Genomic DNA, 17,687 nt, shown 5'->3' on the forward strand with positions numbered 1-17,687 from the left:
ATGGTATTTGTGTATTTTCATGCTGAAGGTTATAGGTCGTGAGCAGCATATTGTGACCAAACACATCCATATGACCGAACAGTTGGCTCCTGTATCATTTGCTACTGAGATGCGATGGCAGACATAATTGGGGATTTATTTTGCCCAGTATAAACATTTTCACATGAGAATACTTACATCACCTGCTTTAACAGAACCTTATTGGAGTATGAAGCATCATCTCGTGTAGTGTACCATAGAGTAAGAATATCTATGGAATGAGTGTAACATACTATGCATGTAACTAACATCGAACAGTAACAGTCACATGATGCTGGTATGACACCACTGTTTACCTTTCGTGCTAAGCCATAAACTTTAAAATACCACATAATAACTCTGTTTATTAGTAACAGCCAAACTGCTCAGTTGGTACCACTATGGATGCAATTTGAAATTAATCAATGGCTGAAATGTTGCTTTTCATAGGTAAGTACCACAAAGGTCTAACTATAGTTATCATACTAATAGGAGGTGTTTTATGTGTTGATTAATATTGAAACACAGTGTTATGAAGGCATAAAATCACACAGCTAATTTATGTGACAGTATGGCCATCCATTTATAAGATAATTACTAGGTAAATACCTAGTGTGGGAGTGTGCTACCAGTCAGTCTGTTCTATGTATACATATTTCAAACAATTTTCGCCTGCATTTACCATTTACAAGGGGTAATCAATTAGTAACGCAACATTCTTTTTTCTTGGCCAATTTTGGTTGAAAAAGTGCAAAATTTCTTGTGAGACATCATGGAATATTTCCATTTCAGCCCCTGTAGTTTCATGAAGTTCCAATACATGGTAGCGCTATATGTAGCCTTCAAAATGGTGTAACAGAGCTGCATTCCAAGCAGAGAGCTGTTACTGAGTTTCTTTTGCCAGAAAAACAGAGCATCATAGATATTCATAGCCACTTGCAGAATGTCTAAAACCTGTTCGATCTCCCGCGTGCCGGCCAGCCACACACAGCTATGACTCCTGCAATGTTGGAATGGACACACTCAGTTGAAGTGACCAATGGATCACTATCAAACTCCTCGTTTTACAACTGGATGTCTCTGTTGGTAGTGCTGACATACTCATCCACCCGTTGGGGCACTCAAAGGTGAGCGCCCAATGGGTTCCTCGCCACCTAACAGAGGACCATAAAGAGCCATGTGAAGTTGCTTGCACATTACAAGGCTGATCGTGACAAGATTTTGGTGAACATCATCAAAGGCAATGAAATGTGTTCATCACTTCGAACCAGAAACAAAACAGCAATCTATGGAGTGATGCCACTCCATCTCTCTTCCAAAGAAAAAGTTCAAAGCTGTAAAGTCACAGTGACGATCTTCTGGGACTCTGAAGGGGCTATTCTATTTGGTGGTTCCCTCACTGTGTTACAATCAACTCTGAATTACATTGTGCTACGCCCAGGAAATTGCAGAAATGACTTCAGTATGTTCGTCACCATAAAAATGCTAATAAACTTCTCCTTCTCCAAGACAATGCAAGGTCTCACAGAAGTCTGTGCACCTGAGAGGAAGTCACAAAACTTCATTAGACCATTCTTCCTTTCCAACATCCATCTGTTTGGTCCAGTGAAGGATGCAGTCCACAGGAAGCAGTACATGGATGATGAAACAGCAAGAAGTTAGAACTAACTGACGTCGACCAGTAGAGTGGTACCGTATGGGAATACAGGCCCTCCCAGTAAGGTTGCATAAGGCCTGTGGCAGTTGCTCCTGCTTTTATTGATTAGTTGATTGATGATTGTCCTCGGTGTCAACATACTGCATAGCTACACTGGCTGAAAAATGGGTTGTGGATTCCGACATACAGTACTGTAAATCATGTAGCTGACAGGTCCACAGTCATGTTTCACGGTACTTTAATTTTCACTTCGCACAACCCCCAATATTATGCAGTTATATGGCCAGTGCACTATTATTTAACTTTCAATAAGCCTCATTAATAGTTGGCAAAACTCCACATACGGCTAGAATAGTTTCTTGTTGAACATCTACAAGCAGTAAAACCTAGCCACAAAGTTCAGTTCTTGAAGAATAATCAGGTGTGTATGGAGCAGACACTGTCACTGTTTTTACACACAGCCTAATTATTTAATACTTATTACACTGTTAAGTTGAAGCATTGTTGTTGATCTAACCAGCACAGGTTACTTGTCTGAAACTCGGCCTTGGATTGACTGTGTTGTGACCAAAAATTGGGCCCTTATATATCGTCACTATAATAGGTGCTGAAAATACATATTGTTTAAAGTTAAATTTACAGAAATTAAAATTAAACCTTAACTCACGCAATTAACTGAATACATCGAAAAACCGCATCTTTTTAACAGTTTCTTCTACTATGAGGTTTAGGCTGAATTATTTGTTTAAATCATGAAATTAACAAATAAAGTTACACAAACAATACTTTTGACAAAACTGTTAATTACTTTGAAATTAATGAAGGGCTGGTTTTGCTAACGTGTTTTCAAATAGAGTCAAATATACTTTAAGATTACTATTATTTCATCTTCCAAACGTTAATGATTATTATAGAATTTATATTTGTTGACATGTCAACAATAGAATTTAAGTTACGAAACAATTACTGATTTCACCCTATAATGACAGATACCAACCAGTAATAGTAAAAATAAATTAGAAAATCAATTACCTACATAAAACGAAGCACAAAATTAGATCTGGTGTTATTTGCTTTAAAACTGAGGGCCAACCTTTCTCTTTTATGAAAATGCAGATTACATTCATGTATGTTGGTGTTAATTAGTTAAAAGTAATAAAACAAATTTAAGGAGGCAGATGGAAAAACAAGAGAGATATTAAAATTATCCCAGCTTGCTTCATCACAGGCCATTGCATTGAATGGAGATGTGTTGAAAATAGGGTTTTGTAGCAAAAAGGGAGAATAATATAGTGGATTGGATTCTGACAAAAACCAACGTCCCTTCAGAAAAAAAAGTGCTGCATTACTTATTAAATGCCCCTCGTATATATGACAACGTGTGTCATTTCCATAATATTAACCAGTTTTCCAAACCACTGTGGTTATTTTACAATAATCACAATAGGAAACAGTAGTACAAACACCAATGAGATGGAGAAAAAGTATGTGTGATCAACATTTTAGTTTCCTTAAGGCTAAAGGAAATATTAAAACATTTACAAGTAAAAACAGAAGTATTTTGTGCATGCTGTACCTACAAATTTGATGTTTGCAGGACACTTCCTCTGCCACAGCATAATTCAACCAGAAATGCAAAATATGATAAAGCATCATACAAAACCTAACAGCAGTGTCCATCCCCTCTTTTCCTATAACGAAAAAATAGACACATCTGAGCTGTGACACTTGTTACAAGTAAGCGAAATGCCCTTGCAGTTATCTCTTAAAAAATTTAAACCGAGTACATTCCAGATATCAACCTATGATATGTAATACATAATACTTTGGAGTGCAATCTGTCTTTGTTAGTGATATAATTACACTGAAAATTTGCAGGGTGCTTACAGGCAGACTTTATACTGCACCATAATCGTGTGACTGTTGGGGTCGTCATATATTGGTGACAAAAATTCTGTTCTGCCTCACTCCACACACATTTCTACTCCAGGGTGTGTTCCAAAGATATAAACCATGATAGAGAGGCTAACCATCACAAAAGTGAAGCAAGCTGAACAAATTGTTGCTATCTTTTATTTATTCATAACACATGGGCATGGTCAATAATAATAATAATAATAATAATAATAATAATAATAATGTGTAAACCCCTAATGATGAAGTAACATCAACTGGCAATTTTTAGCACTTACAGCAAGATATGCTGTAATCTCTGGTTATATAGTTGCTCCAGACGAAAAGTTGTATTACATGCACAAGGAACAGTGTTCGAGTGTTTCACTGTACTCTTTTCTAAATAAAATGTCTCATATCAAAGAAATGTAGGGGATTTGTGCAGTTCACAACAGAGTTCAGAGAGAAACATGTTAGAAATATTAGAAACAAATTACTTTTAATTAAATTGTAAATATCATCTGCTCGATACTGGCGACTTGCCTTGAAATTCCTATAGTTTTCATTTTGCATGTTTTGATGAGCAATCTCTGTTTCTTGTTGATAGTTTGTTGTATGACCACTATGTCATCTCTTATTGTTGTCAGTGAGTTATCAGATGTTGTGTCATGTTGTTCAGCTAAAACTTTGTAACATTTAAAAAGAGCAGTTGATTTTCCTGTAGCAAAACAAGAATGTGCCAAGCATGCTCCAAAAGTTGCAAAATAGTAGCTTCTTAATTCTCTAGACCTGTCACTATCTATATTCACTCTTCATTTTAGCATCACTAGGACTAGATCCCACACATTACTTAGATGTCATTGTTAATTAAATTATCACTTTTGTGAATGCAGAGAGCCCTTTTCATAGCACATGAGGCAGTAGCATGGTTCTTTATGTTTCAGTAATATAGGATGGAAATAGTTAAAATTTCACTACTTGAGTCAATTTAGAGAGAAAATTATGTACAGTATGGTACCCAGCTTTATAGGAATGATGTTTAGGATTTGCACTTTTAGTAGTGTTAGTGTCATGACTTGTCATTAAGTACTGGTGCTAGTATGGCGACATAGGGCTGAAACACAAGCATCAGTGTGCATTACAGTTGCAGACAATGAACATGGGTCTGTACAAGGTGAGCAGTGCTTTACTCGTAAAACTGTTTTGTTCAAACAATAGCAATAGTGCGGCTGCTCTTGTGAGTATCAACACATTAAAGGAATACGAGAGGTGCTGTTTCTGCACCAGGGTTGAAGAGCATGTTTCAGAAGTTCAGATTAATAGGCAAATTGGGAATTGCTCCTGGGAGTGGTCAATAGCCAGCTGCCCCACAAATTTTTGAAGAAGTTGCTGTTGCCACAGCTGAGAATGCTGGCCGCAATGTATGATCTTTAAGCACTGCATGAGCTGTGTCATGACAGCTGAACATATCATAGTACACCAATGTTTCGAGCAGAAGTTGAGCAATCTCTAGTGCAGTTCTGTACTGTCATAGATGTAGGTGGTCATCACACTGAGCAATGTTTGTAATGTTAGCATGGTATGCATATAACAATTGTTAACCTCTCATGTGGAAATTAAAATGCATTCCCTTCAATGTTTTATTCATTATTTCCCTTCTGCTTGTCCTAATAAATATTTTCACAAAGTTTCATTGTCCTGCAATCACTCATTTTACATGAGGGGCCTCTCATGTAGTAAAAGTTTAATTATGACCACCTCATACATCCTGTGTCATGTATTCATTATTCAGTGAATGTTCATTTTCATAGTTACCATACATAGATATCCATCAAGGAAAATGCCTGTAAATTAGCCAATGAGGATTTCCTCAATTGGACCCAAACACAAAGGCACAAATCCTCATAAGTTTCTTAACGCTGAGTTATCATGATGAGAGCCACATAACATGGAGACATTCACAACACACGCACACACACACACGGCTTCTGTCTGTGGTCACTGTGGCCAAGCTATGGACAACAACTGTGCCTGATGGGGACAGCAATCTGGCATGGATGGTGGTGTTAAGGAGATGGCACAGGGCAGCGAGGGGGAGGGATAGCAAGATAGGAGTGGAGGAAAGTGAAGCAATGCTTGTCAGACATGATAGGGATGGGGTGCGACTGCTAGTTGCAATTGGGTGGTTGGAAGGGGGGGAGTGATGGAAAGCAGAAAAGTTCAGAACGTGAAAAAAGATTAGTTGGTGTATTGGTGGAACAGAAGGCTGTGGAGTGCTGGAGTGAGAGCAGGGACTAGCAAAGTCCCTGTCCCTGTCATTCACCTACCTTTCCCCTTCCCTGCTCCTACTCCAGTGCTTCCCAGCCTTCTATTCTGCGAACACACCCACTAGCCACTAGTCTTTTTTTACCTTCTCTGTCTCCCCCCCCCCCCCCCCCCAGCAGCTCTACCTTGTCCCCATCATGTCCATGCACATTGTCACTACCAGTACCACTCCACCCTACTATCTTTCCTCCTCCCGACCCCTGCCTCCTCCTTACACCCATGGCAGACTGCTGCTCCCATCAGATGCAGTTGTCTGCTGTCCAGCCACAGTGGCGAGAGACAGTGGTCGTGTTCTACTTTGGAAGGAGGTCTTTTGGCCAGAAGCTGAAATGTACAGCAGTCTTCACATTATGCCTGCTCCATATAGTGAGTAGAATCTATCCTTTCCATAATATTGTTATTAGCCATTGTTGGCTGTTTGTGGTGTGTGTTAAAGAAAGCCTGTGAGGAAACTCAGAAATGTGTAGTTCCCTTACTGACCATCTTGAAGGACTGTAATTTCAGCCGGCCGGAGTGGCCGTGCGGTTCTGGGCGCTACAGTCTGGAGCCAAGCGACCGCTACGGTCGCAGGTTCGAATCCTGCCTCGGGCATGGATGTGTGTGGTGTCCTTAGGTTAGTTAGGTTTAATTAGTTCTAAGTTCTAGGTGACTGATGACCTAAGAAGTTAAGTCGCATAGTGCTCAGAGCCATTTGACTGTAATTTCCACCAAAGATTTTCAGGATTACTTGAGGATGCATGAAAAGTTATTTTCATCTGCTTTTTACATTCCCATTTCTCCCCATTATCAATTAGTAAAAAAGAGGGGAGGGCTTCACAGAACTACAGATCATATTGAGACTCAATAACAATGTTATCTTAGTATCTTTGCCTGGTGTCAGCAGATGCTCCTGACTTGAAAGACTCATATTAATCTTTGTGAGTACACCAAACTTTATAACCTATTTTTTGTCATCAAAATCTATGTAGTTTGGCATGCATTTCACATTTGAAGGATTTTAAAATGCAATATTCACTTAGAAAGACCACTGTAGCCAAACAAGAAGCAATGTGGTGACACTCCTATTATTACAGTTTGATAGTCCCCATATAAACTGGTGAAATAAGTTTTGCACAGGCTATATGTCTGCAAATGTGTATGGCTTAGATTCAAGAAAATCAGATAATGGAAGAATAAGCCTTATGAAACTTCAAAAATTGCTTCATTGCAGAAGAAAAACAAAGCCGTAACCAAAATATAAGGAGTCTGTTCAAAAATGGATATTTGCACGGCTAGGAAATCAAAATCTTCTACTGGGCAATGTTCTATATCATGTTCCTCCGGCCCTCCTGAGAGCACCAAGTGTGTGAAGATGGTTCCTGTGGTGTCACACTGCAAGTTTCAACTGGTCCCTCAGACCTGTCGTGCTCATGTCAGGAGTGCCACAGGCTATTCATTCAGTTGATTCCGACCTCCTGAAGAAGGGTATTCATGAGGTTGATGTTGTATGCTTGTGAATTACCATCTCAAAAGATGAAAACATTGCCAGAATGTTGACTGGCGGGCTGGACAGTATTTTATAGGATCTTGTACTGACAGTGTACAGCCCCTCAAATCATCCTTGATAAAGATGGGCGTCACCCCAAAGTATGAGTAACCCACCTCCCTGCTGAATCCATGTATTGGACTCTGGCTGCCTGTACATTCTTCTGTGGCGATTGTCCGGTGTCAGACAAATTCTACCTTCATTTGTGATGAGGATCCAATACCACTCAGAGTTTCCACTCCCATTGTACCCTTGACTACCTTCTTTACATATCACTCACATTGGAGTTTATTACAGTTATTCATTATGGATGTCTATACGACAAATTGATCATTTGGAGATGGTTGCATACTGTTGGGGCCAATACAGAACTTCCGTTGTCCTGAAAAATCTAGTGTGCAGTTCTGTTACATTTTCTTTAGGGTATCTACAAACCATAATTTTCAGGTACTGTTGTTGATAGACTTCTATGAGATAGATCTTCAATCTACATCTACATACAAGGGACATCACTAAATAAATTAGATAAATTGATGTCAATTTGAAACAATTTATAGGAGTACTTTTGTAATTTCATTACTTTATGTTGGTAGCACTGGGATGAGTTGAGAATGGCTGATGGGTAAAAATTGTATTGCTTAGAACCTCAATATTGCATGTAACAGTGATGTTTCTGCTTGAAGTTTCCATATTAATTGAAAAAGGTTCAGTGCTCCATTTTACATTATGGTGAAATTTGTACAAACCACAGACATATTTAGAAGTGGGTAGAACAATTCAAAAATGGTTATATTTCAATGACTGATGAGCAACGTCATGGCTGTACAGTTGAAGTGTCATCTCCTTCACTTAAACCAGCATAGATGACAGTATTCGTGAAGACAGTTGTATTACTCTTGAACAGATAGTAAAAACAGTTACAGTAAGTATTGGAACAGTTTATAATGTTACTAATAATGAGCTCAAGTACAACAGAACAAGTGCAAGGCACACCCCAAAAGAGTTAATGCAACAGCACTAGCAAACAAGACTCAAAGTGTGCATGAAAGATTTCCATTCGTTTGGTCACTCAAAGAAGCATTACATGGAAAAAAAAGTTCATCAACAACAAGGAGGACAAAGAGTTTATAGCAAAAAGGCTCAAACAATAAAGATTTCTTTGCATCAGGTACACTGGTTGTCATTTGCTAAGGAACAGAGACATTGTTGGACAAAATAATCACAGGCAATGGACGACCTGATAGATAGTATATATGTAATATAGATGGAGTGGTATTTTTGTAACAAAAGATGGTACAGATTTCACTACATGAGAAAGGGATAACATTTGACACAGGTCAGATTCTCAACGTGAAGGTCGATATTGGGCCCTCCTTGGGTACTGATGCATATTTTGCACCTATAATTCATGCTGGCTACCCAGCTGTCGAGGAGTCATTGGGGAATATTATCTCACTCCTCTCTCAAGGTAGTTTTCAGTTCTTGCACAGTTTGGGGAGGAGGTGTTTATTGAGAAACACATCTGCCAAAGGCATCCCAAGCATGCTCTACAGGGTTTAGGTCCAGGGAGTATGCAGGCCATTTCATACGTTCAATATCTTCAATTTCCAATATGTCCTATGCCTCAGAGACCCTGTATGGGTGAGCATTGTCACCCATAAACAGAAAGTCAGGACCGACTGCACCCTCAAACAGATGGACATGATCCAAAATACCACTGTGCTGCAATGGTACCTTGTGCAAAGATATGCAGTGATGTTTGGTCATTGTGCATAATACCTGCCCACACAATGATGCCTAGGTCATACTAACGACGTTGCTGAACATTCTGTGATATGTATTCCTGGCTCTCTCCACATTAACTGGTGGCCAGACTCACTTGTCACTGTGAAGTAGGATTCATCAGAGAACATCACTCTGGACCATTATTGCTGACCCCAGCCAACATGCTCCCTATATCAACAAACACATTCTTGATGATGGTCTGGTGGAAGTGGAATGCATTTAAATATGTGTCTGAGCATACAAACCAGCCTGATTTAATCACTGTGAAATGGTTCTGGCAGAGATATGTGTACTGGTAGATGTTGCGAAGCCTGCACCAGTCTGCCTAGGAGTGAGATGTCTGTTCCTTTTTGCCACTAGGAGTGTGTATCAATCCACTTGTGGTGTGGTGGTCCATTGGCATGCTTTCACATAGCATCTTCACCTTCAGGAGCCTTTTGACACTTTCGGACACATCCACTACTGTGGCCACAGCAGTGACACTTTGACAGGCTAAAAGCTGTCCAAGTCTTGTTGCAGACATGTTCCCAAATCGCACAGAATGTCACACTAATTAGTTCCTCAACACTGAATTTTCTCATTTTGAGACTAGTGAAGGAGCGATCTCTTTTACTTGCTAAAACCGTTCAACTACCTAAAATACTGCTTTATTTAAGACAACCAGTTTTGAAAGACTTTACCATCATCTTCAGGTCTTAAAGATATATATATATTTTTTTTTTTTTTTTTTTTTGTGGAACGTGTTCATTTTATGTTGGACTTCACACCAGCCTGATGATGTGAGGTTCAATGTAAAATGAAAACATTCCACATCAAAAAGACCTGATGATGACAGCAAAGTTTTCTTAAATAAAGAAATATTTTATGTGATCTGGGCTGTTAAATGTTTTTTAGCAGCTCCACAACAAATTTCATCAACACCATACTGCTTGAACTGTTGAGTGCATACAGAGCTTTCACGTACAGGCTTCACTGCAATTATGACATCCCAACCTCTCCATTTCCTTTTACTATCATTGGTCAAGTGTTTTGTAGCAGTTGTCAGTTGTTCCATAGGAACTGACAGTTTTTCCTTAGCAACTGTCAATATACATTAAAAAACTAGTTTATTGTCGGGACAAGTGTATTACTGATAGTGGGAATTTTGTTGAGAAATGCAAAGTCTCACTTTTTTTTTCACAAAGTTTTTTAAAATTGATTGGTCTCTTTAATTATTGAATGTCCCTGGCACATAACCTGCAAACCGCTGTATGGTGCATGGCAAGGGTACCTTGTACCACTACCAGTCATTTCCTTTCCTGTTTCACTTGAAAATAGAGTGAGGGTAAAAACCAACTGTCTGTATTCCTCTGTACGACCTCTGATTTCTCTTATCTTATTGTATCTTCATGCTCTTTATGCAAAATGTATGTTGACAGTAGAATCATTCTACAGTCAGCTTCAAATGCCAGCTCTCTAAATTTACTCAATAGTGTTCACAGAAAAGAATGCTGTCTTCCCTCCAGGGATTTTTCAGGGAGTTCACAAAGCACCTCTGTAATACTTGAGTGTTGACTGAATCCACTGGTAATAAATATAGCAGCCCATGCCTGAACTGCTTTGATGTCCACCTTTAATCTGACCTGGTGGGGATCCAAAACACATGAGCATTACTCAAGAATGGGTCACACTATTGTTCTATAGGGTGTTCAGAAATTCTCATAATGATCTTCTTGGACTTACAGAGGGGAATGAGTCATAATATTTTGAATAGGAACCCATGTCCAGAAATGTACCATTTCTGTTTTACAAGAGTTTCAGTTCCAATGTGTAACATGTACACATCTGCTAAGGGAAGGAGAAAAGTCTCAGCGTTGCTTGTCCAGGTATGCAGGAAGGTAGAGAAGATGACTTTCTATGAACATTTCTTGTGGGACTGTATGCAAAGTTTAATTTAAGAGACTCTGTAGAGACAAAGGAAGAACTGCTGGCACGAGTTCCAGCCACTGCACTAGAAATTGAAGAGATGGAATGGAGTGTGTGTACCAGAACATGGTTCATAGGAACAATGTCTGTAACAATGTTGGTAGTCACCACATAGAACCACTGTAGTAATGCATCAGTACTGTTCTGTATGTACAGTATGATGTTTTTTGATTTTAAATAGTGTAAATACATACTGTTCAAGTGTTTATAACAACAAATGTACTTAAGTTATAAATGGATGTTTTATTATGTTTCCTTTTGAATTGTTAACTAACAATTGTACTGCATCACACCCACTTCAGTTCCTCAAGCAGAAGTGGATGTGTTAAACATCGGAACTGAAACTGTCACAGAACAGAAACAGTATCTTTCTAGACATGGGTTTTTATTCAAATTATCATGTATTCACTCTCCTCTACAAGTCCTAGAAGTTTTGTAATGGGAATTTCTGTATACCCTGCACATGGGGTCCCATTTACTGATGAACCACATTTTCTTAAAATTCTCCCAATACACCAAAGTCAATCAGTCACCTTCCCTACATGCTCATTCCATTTCATATTGCTTTGCAATATTATGCCTAGATATTTAATCAACACGGCTGAGCCAAGCGGTACACAGCTAACGCTATATTCAAAGATTAAGGATTGTTTTCCCCACTCATCTGTTACCTTACATTTTTCTGCATTTAGAGTAAGCTGCCATTCATGACACCAATTACAAATTTTGTCTAACTCATCTTGTGTCCTCCTAAAGGCACTCAATGATGACACCCTCCCATACACCACAGCATCACCAGCAAACAGCCACACATTTGTTGCTCACTCAGTCCATCATATCATTTATATATAGAGATAATAAGAGCTGTCCTATGACACTTCACTGGGGCACGCCTGATATCCTCATCTCGGAACAACACTCACTCTCAGGGACAACATATTGTGTTCTAATACTAAAGAAGTCTTGTGGCCACTTTGCACACTCAAACCTTCATTAACAGTCTGCAGAGGGGCAACACGTCAAATGCTTTCCACGAATCTAGAAATATGGAATCTGCCTGTTGTCCTTCATCCATTGTTTACAAGGTATCATGTAAGAAAAGGGCAAGTGAGTTTCGCACAAGCAATGCTTTCTAAATCCTTGCTGATTTGTGGACAGAAGCTCTTTGTGCCAAGGAAATTTGTGTTTTATTATAGTAATTTGAATGATACTGCTTTGGTCCATGCCAATTTTGAGGGGAACTTCCTCTGCTGACAACCCTCCTAGTCTGAACATGACACTGAGGCCATGGTCTAAGCTTGTAAGCCCCCTTCATTGTACAGAGTGTCTGGACAGTGTACACAAGCTGTAATGTTCCATTCATGATTCGAGACACAATGCCATCTATTGGATTACTCTGGGAATGTGGGTTTACTTTCATCAGCATTAGACAGATAGCCCCAAACCAAGACCAAGCGAGGTGGCGCAGTGGTTAGCACACTGGACTTGCATTCAGGAGGACTACAGTTCAATCCCACATTCGACCATCCTGATTTAGGTTTTTTGTGATTTCCCTAAATCGCTCCAGGAAAATGCTGGAATGGTTCCTTTGAAAGGGCATGGCCGACTTCCTTTCCCGTCCTTCCCTAATCCGATGAGACTGATGACATTGCTGTTTTGTCTCTTCCCCTGAACAACCCAACCCCAACACAAACCAAGTCATAAGGGTGATAGAATTTTCTTGAGCCATTTACATAAGATACATCTCAAAAGAAAGAGCTCTTTCACTGAGAAACATCTGTAAAGCATTCCTTAATGTGTGGCACCACTGTCTTAGCTTCTCTTCCTTCACAGCTGAAGGTCCCACGAGTCACACAGTTCCCTGTTAATTTCAGTCATATTATGTCCATTTGCATTGGAAATTCAATCACTTACCGTTATTCACACATGTAAGGAATGTTTTTTTTTTAACGTTCATTTAGACTGTCATACAAATAACCTAAACTCCCTGTTCTAAAGATTACCATTATAGCTTCTAACACTGGCTCCTAGGTTCAATTTCTGGTGATGCCCTCAGATTTTTCTGTGGTGGAAAGATTTGGAACAGGATCTTCTTGACCAAATGGGGTTAACTGAGAAGCTTCTCAATAAAATAAGTACCAAAGCTGACACATGAGCCGCTGAAGTGGCACTGAATCGAAAGATGTGGACTGGGCTAGGAGCCAAGTCACACTTCAGTTTAGTAATCAAAGTAACTGGTCTTCAGCATTCTGTAAGTTACGCGAGCCTATCTGGTCATCCCAGATACTTCATGGAACTTTGCCATTCTCGGCAGGGTATGGCTTTTGCAAAACTAGTTGAGTTGATATAAGAAGATACCTGACAGCTTTCAGCTGCAAGTGAAAATAGCAGTTTATATAGCAGCAACAACGCTGGGGCATCGAAAAAGAGGCATTTACAAAATCATGTTATATGGTTGGGTAAGGTAGGTGCACAAAGCTGCTGTGCTCAGCCAACTGTTACTGTCAGGGATCATCTTATGCTGAAGCGACTATAGGGTTACCAAAAACTATTCCTCTATAACTGTAACCTAAGTGCATGTCCATGCACCACCCTTTGGTTTGATGGAATATGCTGTATGCCATAAAGGCTATAACTGTCAACATCACTACTGAAAGAAAAATTTTACAACTGAATAACCAGAAACTAAAATGAGTGGATTACAAATCTGTCTAACTATACTAAACTTGTGCTGTGTGTTGAAAGCAAAGATGATCGATCCACAGTAGCAGTGGGTTATGAAATCTTATGGAAGGACCTAACCAGTCCCTCTTCTAAACCTTCAACTGACATACTAATACAATCTCCAATCACTCCTTTCAGCCTTTTGGGTAATGAGTGAAAATGTCCAACAAACTATTAAAACAAGCAGGAAAATACCATGCCAAGTGTTTCAGGGCTCAGTCAATCCCTCACTAACTCAAAACAAGTTGCAAAGCCATCAAAAGTGTTTACGAAAAATGTAGTATAGTACCTGAGTCATCTATGCTGAAGAGCCAAAGAAAATGATACACCTGCCTAATATTTTGTAGGGCCTCCGCGAGCATGTAGAAGTGCTGCAACATGACGTGGCATGGACTTGACTAATGTCTGAAGTAGAGCTGTCCATATATCCATAAGAGTACAACGGGGTGGAGATCTCTTCTGAACAGTATGTTGCAAGGCATCCCAGATATGCTCCATAATGTTCATGTCTGGGGAGTGTTTAAACTCAGAAGAGTGTTCCTGGAGCCACTCTGTAGCAACTCTAGACGTGTGGGGTGTCGCATTGTCCTGCTGGAATTGCTGAAGTATGTTGGAATCCACAATGGACATGAATGAATACAGGTGATCAGACAGGATGTTTACGTATGTGTCACCTGTCAGAGTTGCATCTAGACATGTCAGGGGTCCCATATCACTCCAACTGCACATGCCCCACACCATTACCGAGCCTCCACCAGCTTGAACATTCCCCTGCTGACATGCAGGGTCGATGGATTCATGAGGTTGTCTTCATACCTGTACACGTCCACCCGCTCGATAAAATTTGATGCAAGACTTGTCCAGTCAGGCAATGTGTTTCCAGTTATCAACAGTCCAATGTCAGTGGTGATGGACCCAGGTAAGGTGCAGAGCTTTGTGTCGTGCAGTCATAAAGGGTACACAAGTGGGCCTTCAGCTCCGAAAGCCCATATTGATGATGTTTCATTGAATGGTTCGCATGATGACATTTTTTTGATGGCCCAGCATTGAAATCTGCAGCATTTCGCAGAAGCGTTGCACTTCTGTCGCATTGAATGATTCTCTTTAGTCGTCGTCGGTCCCGTTCTTGCAGGATCTTTTTCCGGCTGCAGTGGTATCAGAGATTTGATGTTTTACCAGATTCCTGATATTCACAGTACATTCGTGAAATTCCAAATCCCCACTTCATCGCTACCTCTGAGATGCTGCGTCCCATCGCTCGTGCACTGGCTATAACACCATGTTCAGTGTCACTTAAAACTTGATAACCTGCCATTGTAGCAGCAGTAACATATTTAACAACTGCGCCAGACAATTGTTGTCTTACATAGGTGTTTACATAGGTGTTGCCGACCACAGTGCCGTATTCTGCCTGTTTACATCTATCTGTATTTGAATACGCATGCCTATACTAGTTTCTTTGGTACTTCAGTGTAATTGTGTACCCTCCATGTGGGGGCTCAATATGGTATTGTCCAGAGCTCATGATATTGTGTCTGTTCATGACCGAGTTGAGTACAGCTCTGTGACACAATGTAGGCAAATCAAAATAAAGCCTCGGGCTTTTTAATACGATATGGCAGACAATTTTGATGAATCTCCACAAAGCAATAAAGGACTTAAAGCAGCCATGTAGCAAAAAACTTGGCACAAATGGTCAACTGCCTGGTCTGAATCCTTGAGACCAGAAAATTGGATGCCCACTTTCACTGCAGGTTTAGGTGGTATTTTTGCACTGTGAACAACATGGTTCTGCTTTGGCCAGTTATTTGACATGGTTTCCTATACTGACAGCATTTATCAGCACTTTTTCAAGGTCATAAAAGTATATGACATTACTAAGAGGCAAAATATACTTTGACAGTACCACTATTGAGTCTTCCATGGTCACTGGCACACTATTTTAGATACCAAGTTGGTGAAGTTCTGCTAGATTTTAGTTTAAGAATAGTCCCCTCTTTGCTACTGCCTTTAATGGCATAATCTGTATGGTAAAGAGTCATATGCAATTCTACTTATATGTGGATGATTTTTCTAGCTGTGTTCCTTCTAAAACACCTACTGACCAGTTTCAATTCACATTTAGGAGTGGGACAAACATATTCTGAAAATTTACATTACCTGACTTGCAAATAAGCAATACCATTCTATGTTTTTAAAGATCCATGTGATTTGTAAGTTTTGTCTTCCATTCTAATCTGTCATAGTTATTGCGTGTAACAGATCTAACAGCAGGGTCTCTGAAGACATTTTAAAGTGCCTTAGTCATAGGTCTAGGGAGCAGGCAGGATACACCTGCTCCTAATGATTAAAGCTTTTTTGTGCGACTGGTAAGATTATTGATGCACAGTGTATAGATCAGCTAAACCTACTTCCCATGAGACTATCAAATACTATCCCCCACGAGAGGATTAGACTGTTCACAGGTACTTACAGGAGCAGTTCATACCTAGCCTCTGCACTGAGGCCTAAGAGCTGCTATTTTACACCTGGCAGCAGCTCTTCATAGTACATTAGACTTACATATTTTTTCCGTGATTTCCCTAAATCGCTCCAGGAAAATGCCGGGATGGTTCCTTTGAAAGGGCATGGCCGACTTCCTTCCCCATCCTTACCTAATCCGATGAGACCGATGACCTCGCAGTTTGGTCTCTTCCCCCAAAACAACCCAACCCAACTTACATATTCTCTGCTCTTCCAGAATCGTAGACACTCTAAACTTGTTGGTAACTATACAACAGAGTTGATTTTCTTAAATTACCCAAGAGGCATGAAGTCATTTGGGATCATTGAAAACAATGATACAACACTCTTAAGTTTGAGCCTTAATGTCCTAAGCCCAGAAATACCCTTTGCTGCAGCAGCTGCACCACCACCACCACCTTTTTTTGGGATGGTAAATTAATAAATCACTGTGTAAGGAGGTGTATCCATGATTAAATCAGATCTGAAAGAGGGGGGGTGGGGAGACAACTGGATGCAATGTTCAAGGGCCCATATCACATTTTGCCTGTTGTGATCGTGATCGAGGCAAAATGTTAGAAACACAGGGTTTTACAATCCTGTTTTATCACTCAGTTGCTTATGGTGGCTGTTAGTGACAACAGTTGACAAAATAAACTTAAGTATCAGTGAGAAATTAAATAAGTTCAAAAACACCTTTTCCATTTTTTTTGGGGGGGGGGGGGGGGGGGGGCGCGGCGGCGGCAAAGATAATCTCAGTGATGGAACTCGGCAATGAAATACTTTATAACAAAATATTAGATGACAAATGCTTCCTGTCTCACTTTGATTGCCTTACTACAGTAAACAACTTTCTACTTTCAGGAATCCAACACCCAACAAGAGTGAGCAAGTACCAATAATGTGGCCACGGTACTCACATGAAGATCAGAGTTACATTTGCATAGATTCTGAGCTGTCAATAAAACATGGACTATTTAGTGAACGTATGGAATTTTGGACTCAGCTATACAAAAAGTACTGTCACACATTAACGTAATAAATAATATAGTTGATTATGCTAATATACAAAGATACCTGTATATTCAATAAATAAAAAAAATAATTAAAATGAATAGCTGGGTTCATTACCTATCTGTGACTCAACATCTCCACTATATGGTGAGTAGAAACTTTCCTTCTCAAAATAAAAAGTGCCATTTACTTCTTCCATTTAGCTGATTGGACAGGTGTCAGACAAAAAATTTAAAGCTCTAGTGTTTAATTCTCAGATTTTTCCATTTTTCAGCATAG

General features: G+C 39.7%; 1 protein-coding gene across 1 annotated transcript in view; it reads left to right on the forward strand.

Annotated features, from left to right (window-relative positions):
• LOC126236315 (esterase FE4-like) overlaps positions 1-17,466 on the forward strand; it is a 181,329-nt gene extending 163,863 nt beyond the window's left edge. Inside the window, exon 10 of the mRNA XM_049945526.1 lies at positions 17,259-17,466. Coding sequence (XP_049801483.1) covers positions 17,259-17,433 — 175 coding nt within the window. The 3' untranslated portion in view covers positions 17,434-17,466. The remainder of the gene's footprint in view (positions 1-17,258) is intronic.
• The last annotated feature ends 221 nt before the right edge of the window (positions 17,467-17,687 follow it).

This window comes from Schistocerca nitens, chromosome 2 (assembly GCF_023898315.1).
Source record: "Schistocerca nitens isolate TAMUIC-IGC-003100 chromosome 2, iqSchNite1.1, whole genome shotgun sequence".
Taxonomy (NCBI): domain Eukaryota; kingdom Metazoa; phylum Arthropoda; class Insecta; order Orthoptera; family Acrididae; genus Schistocerca; species Schistocerca nitens.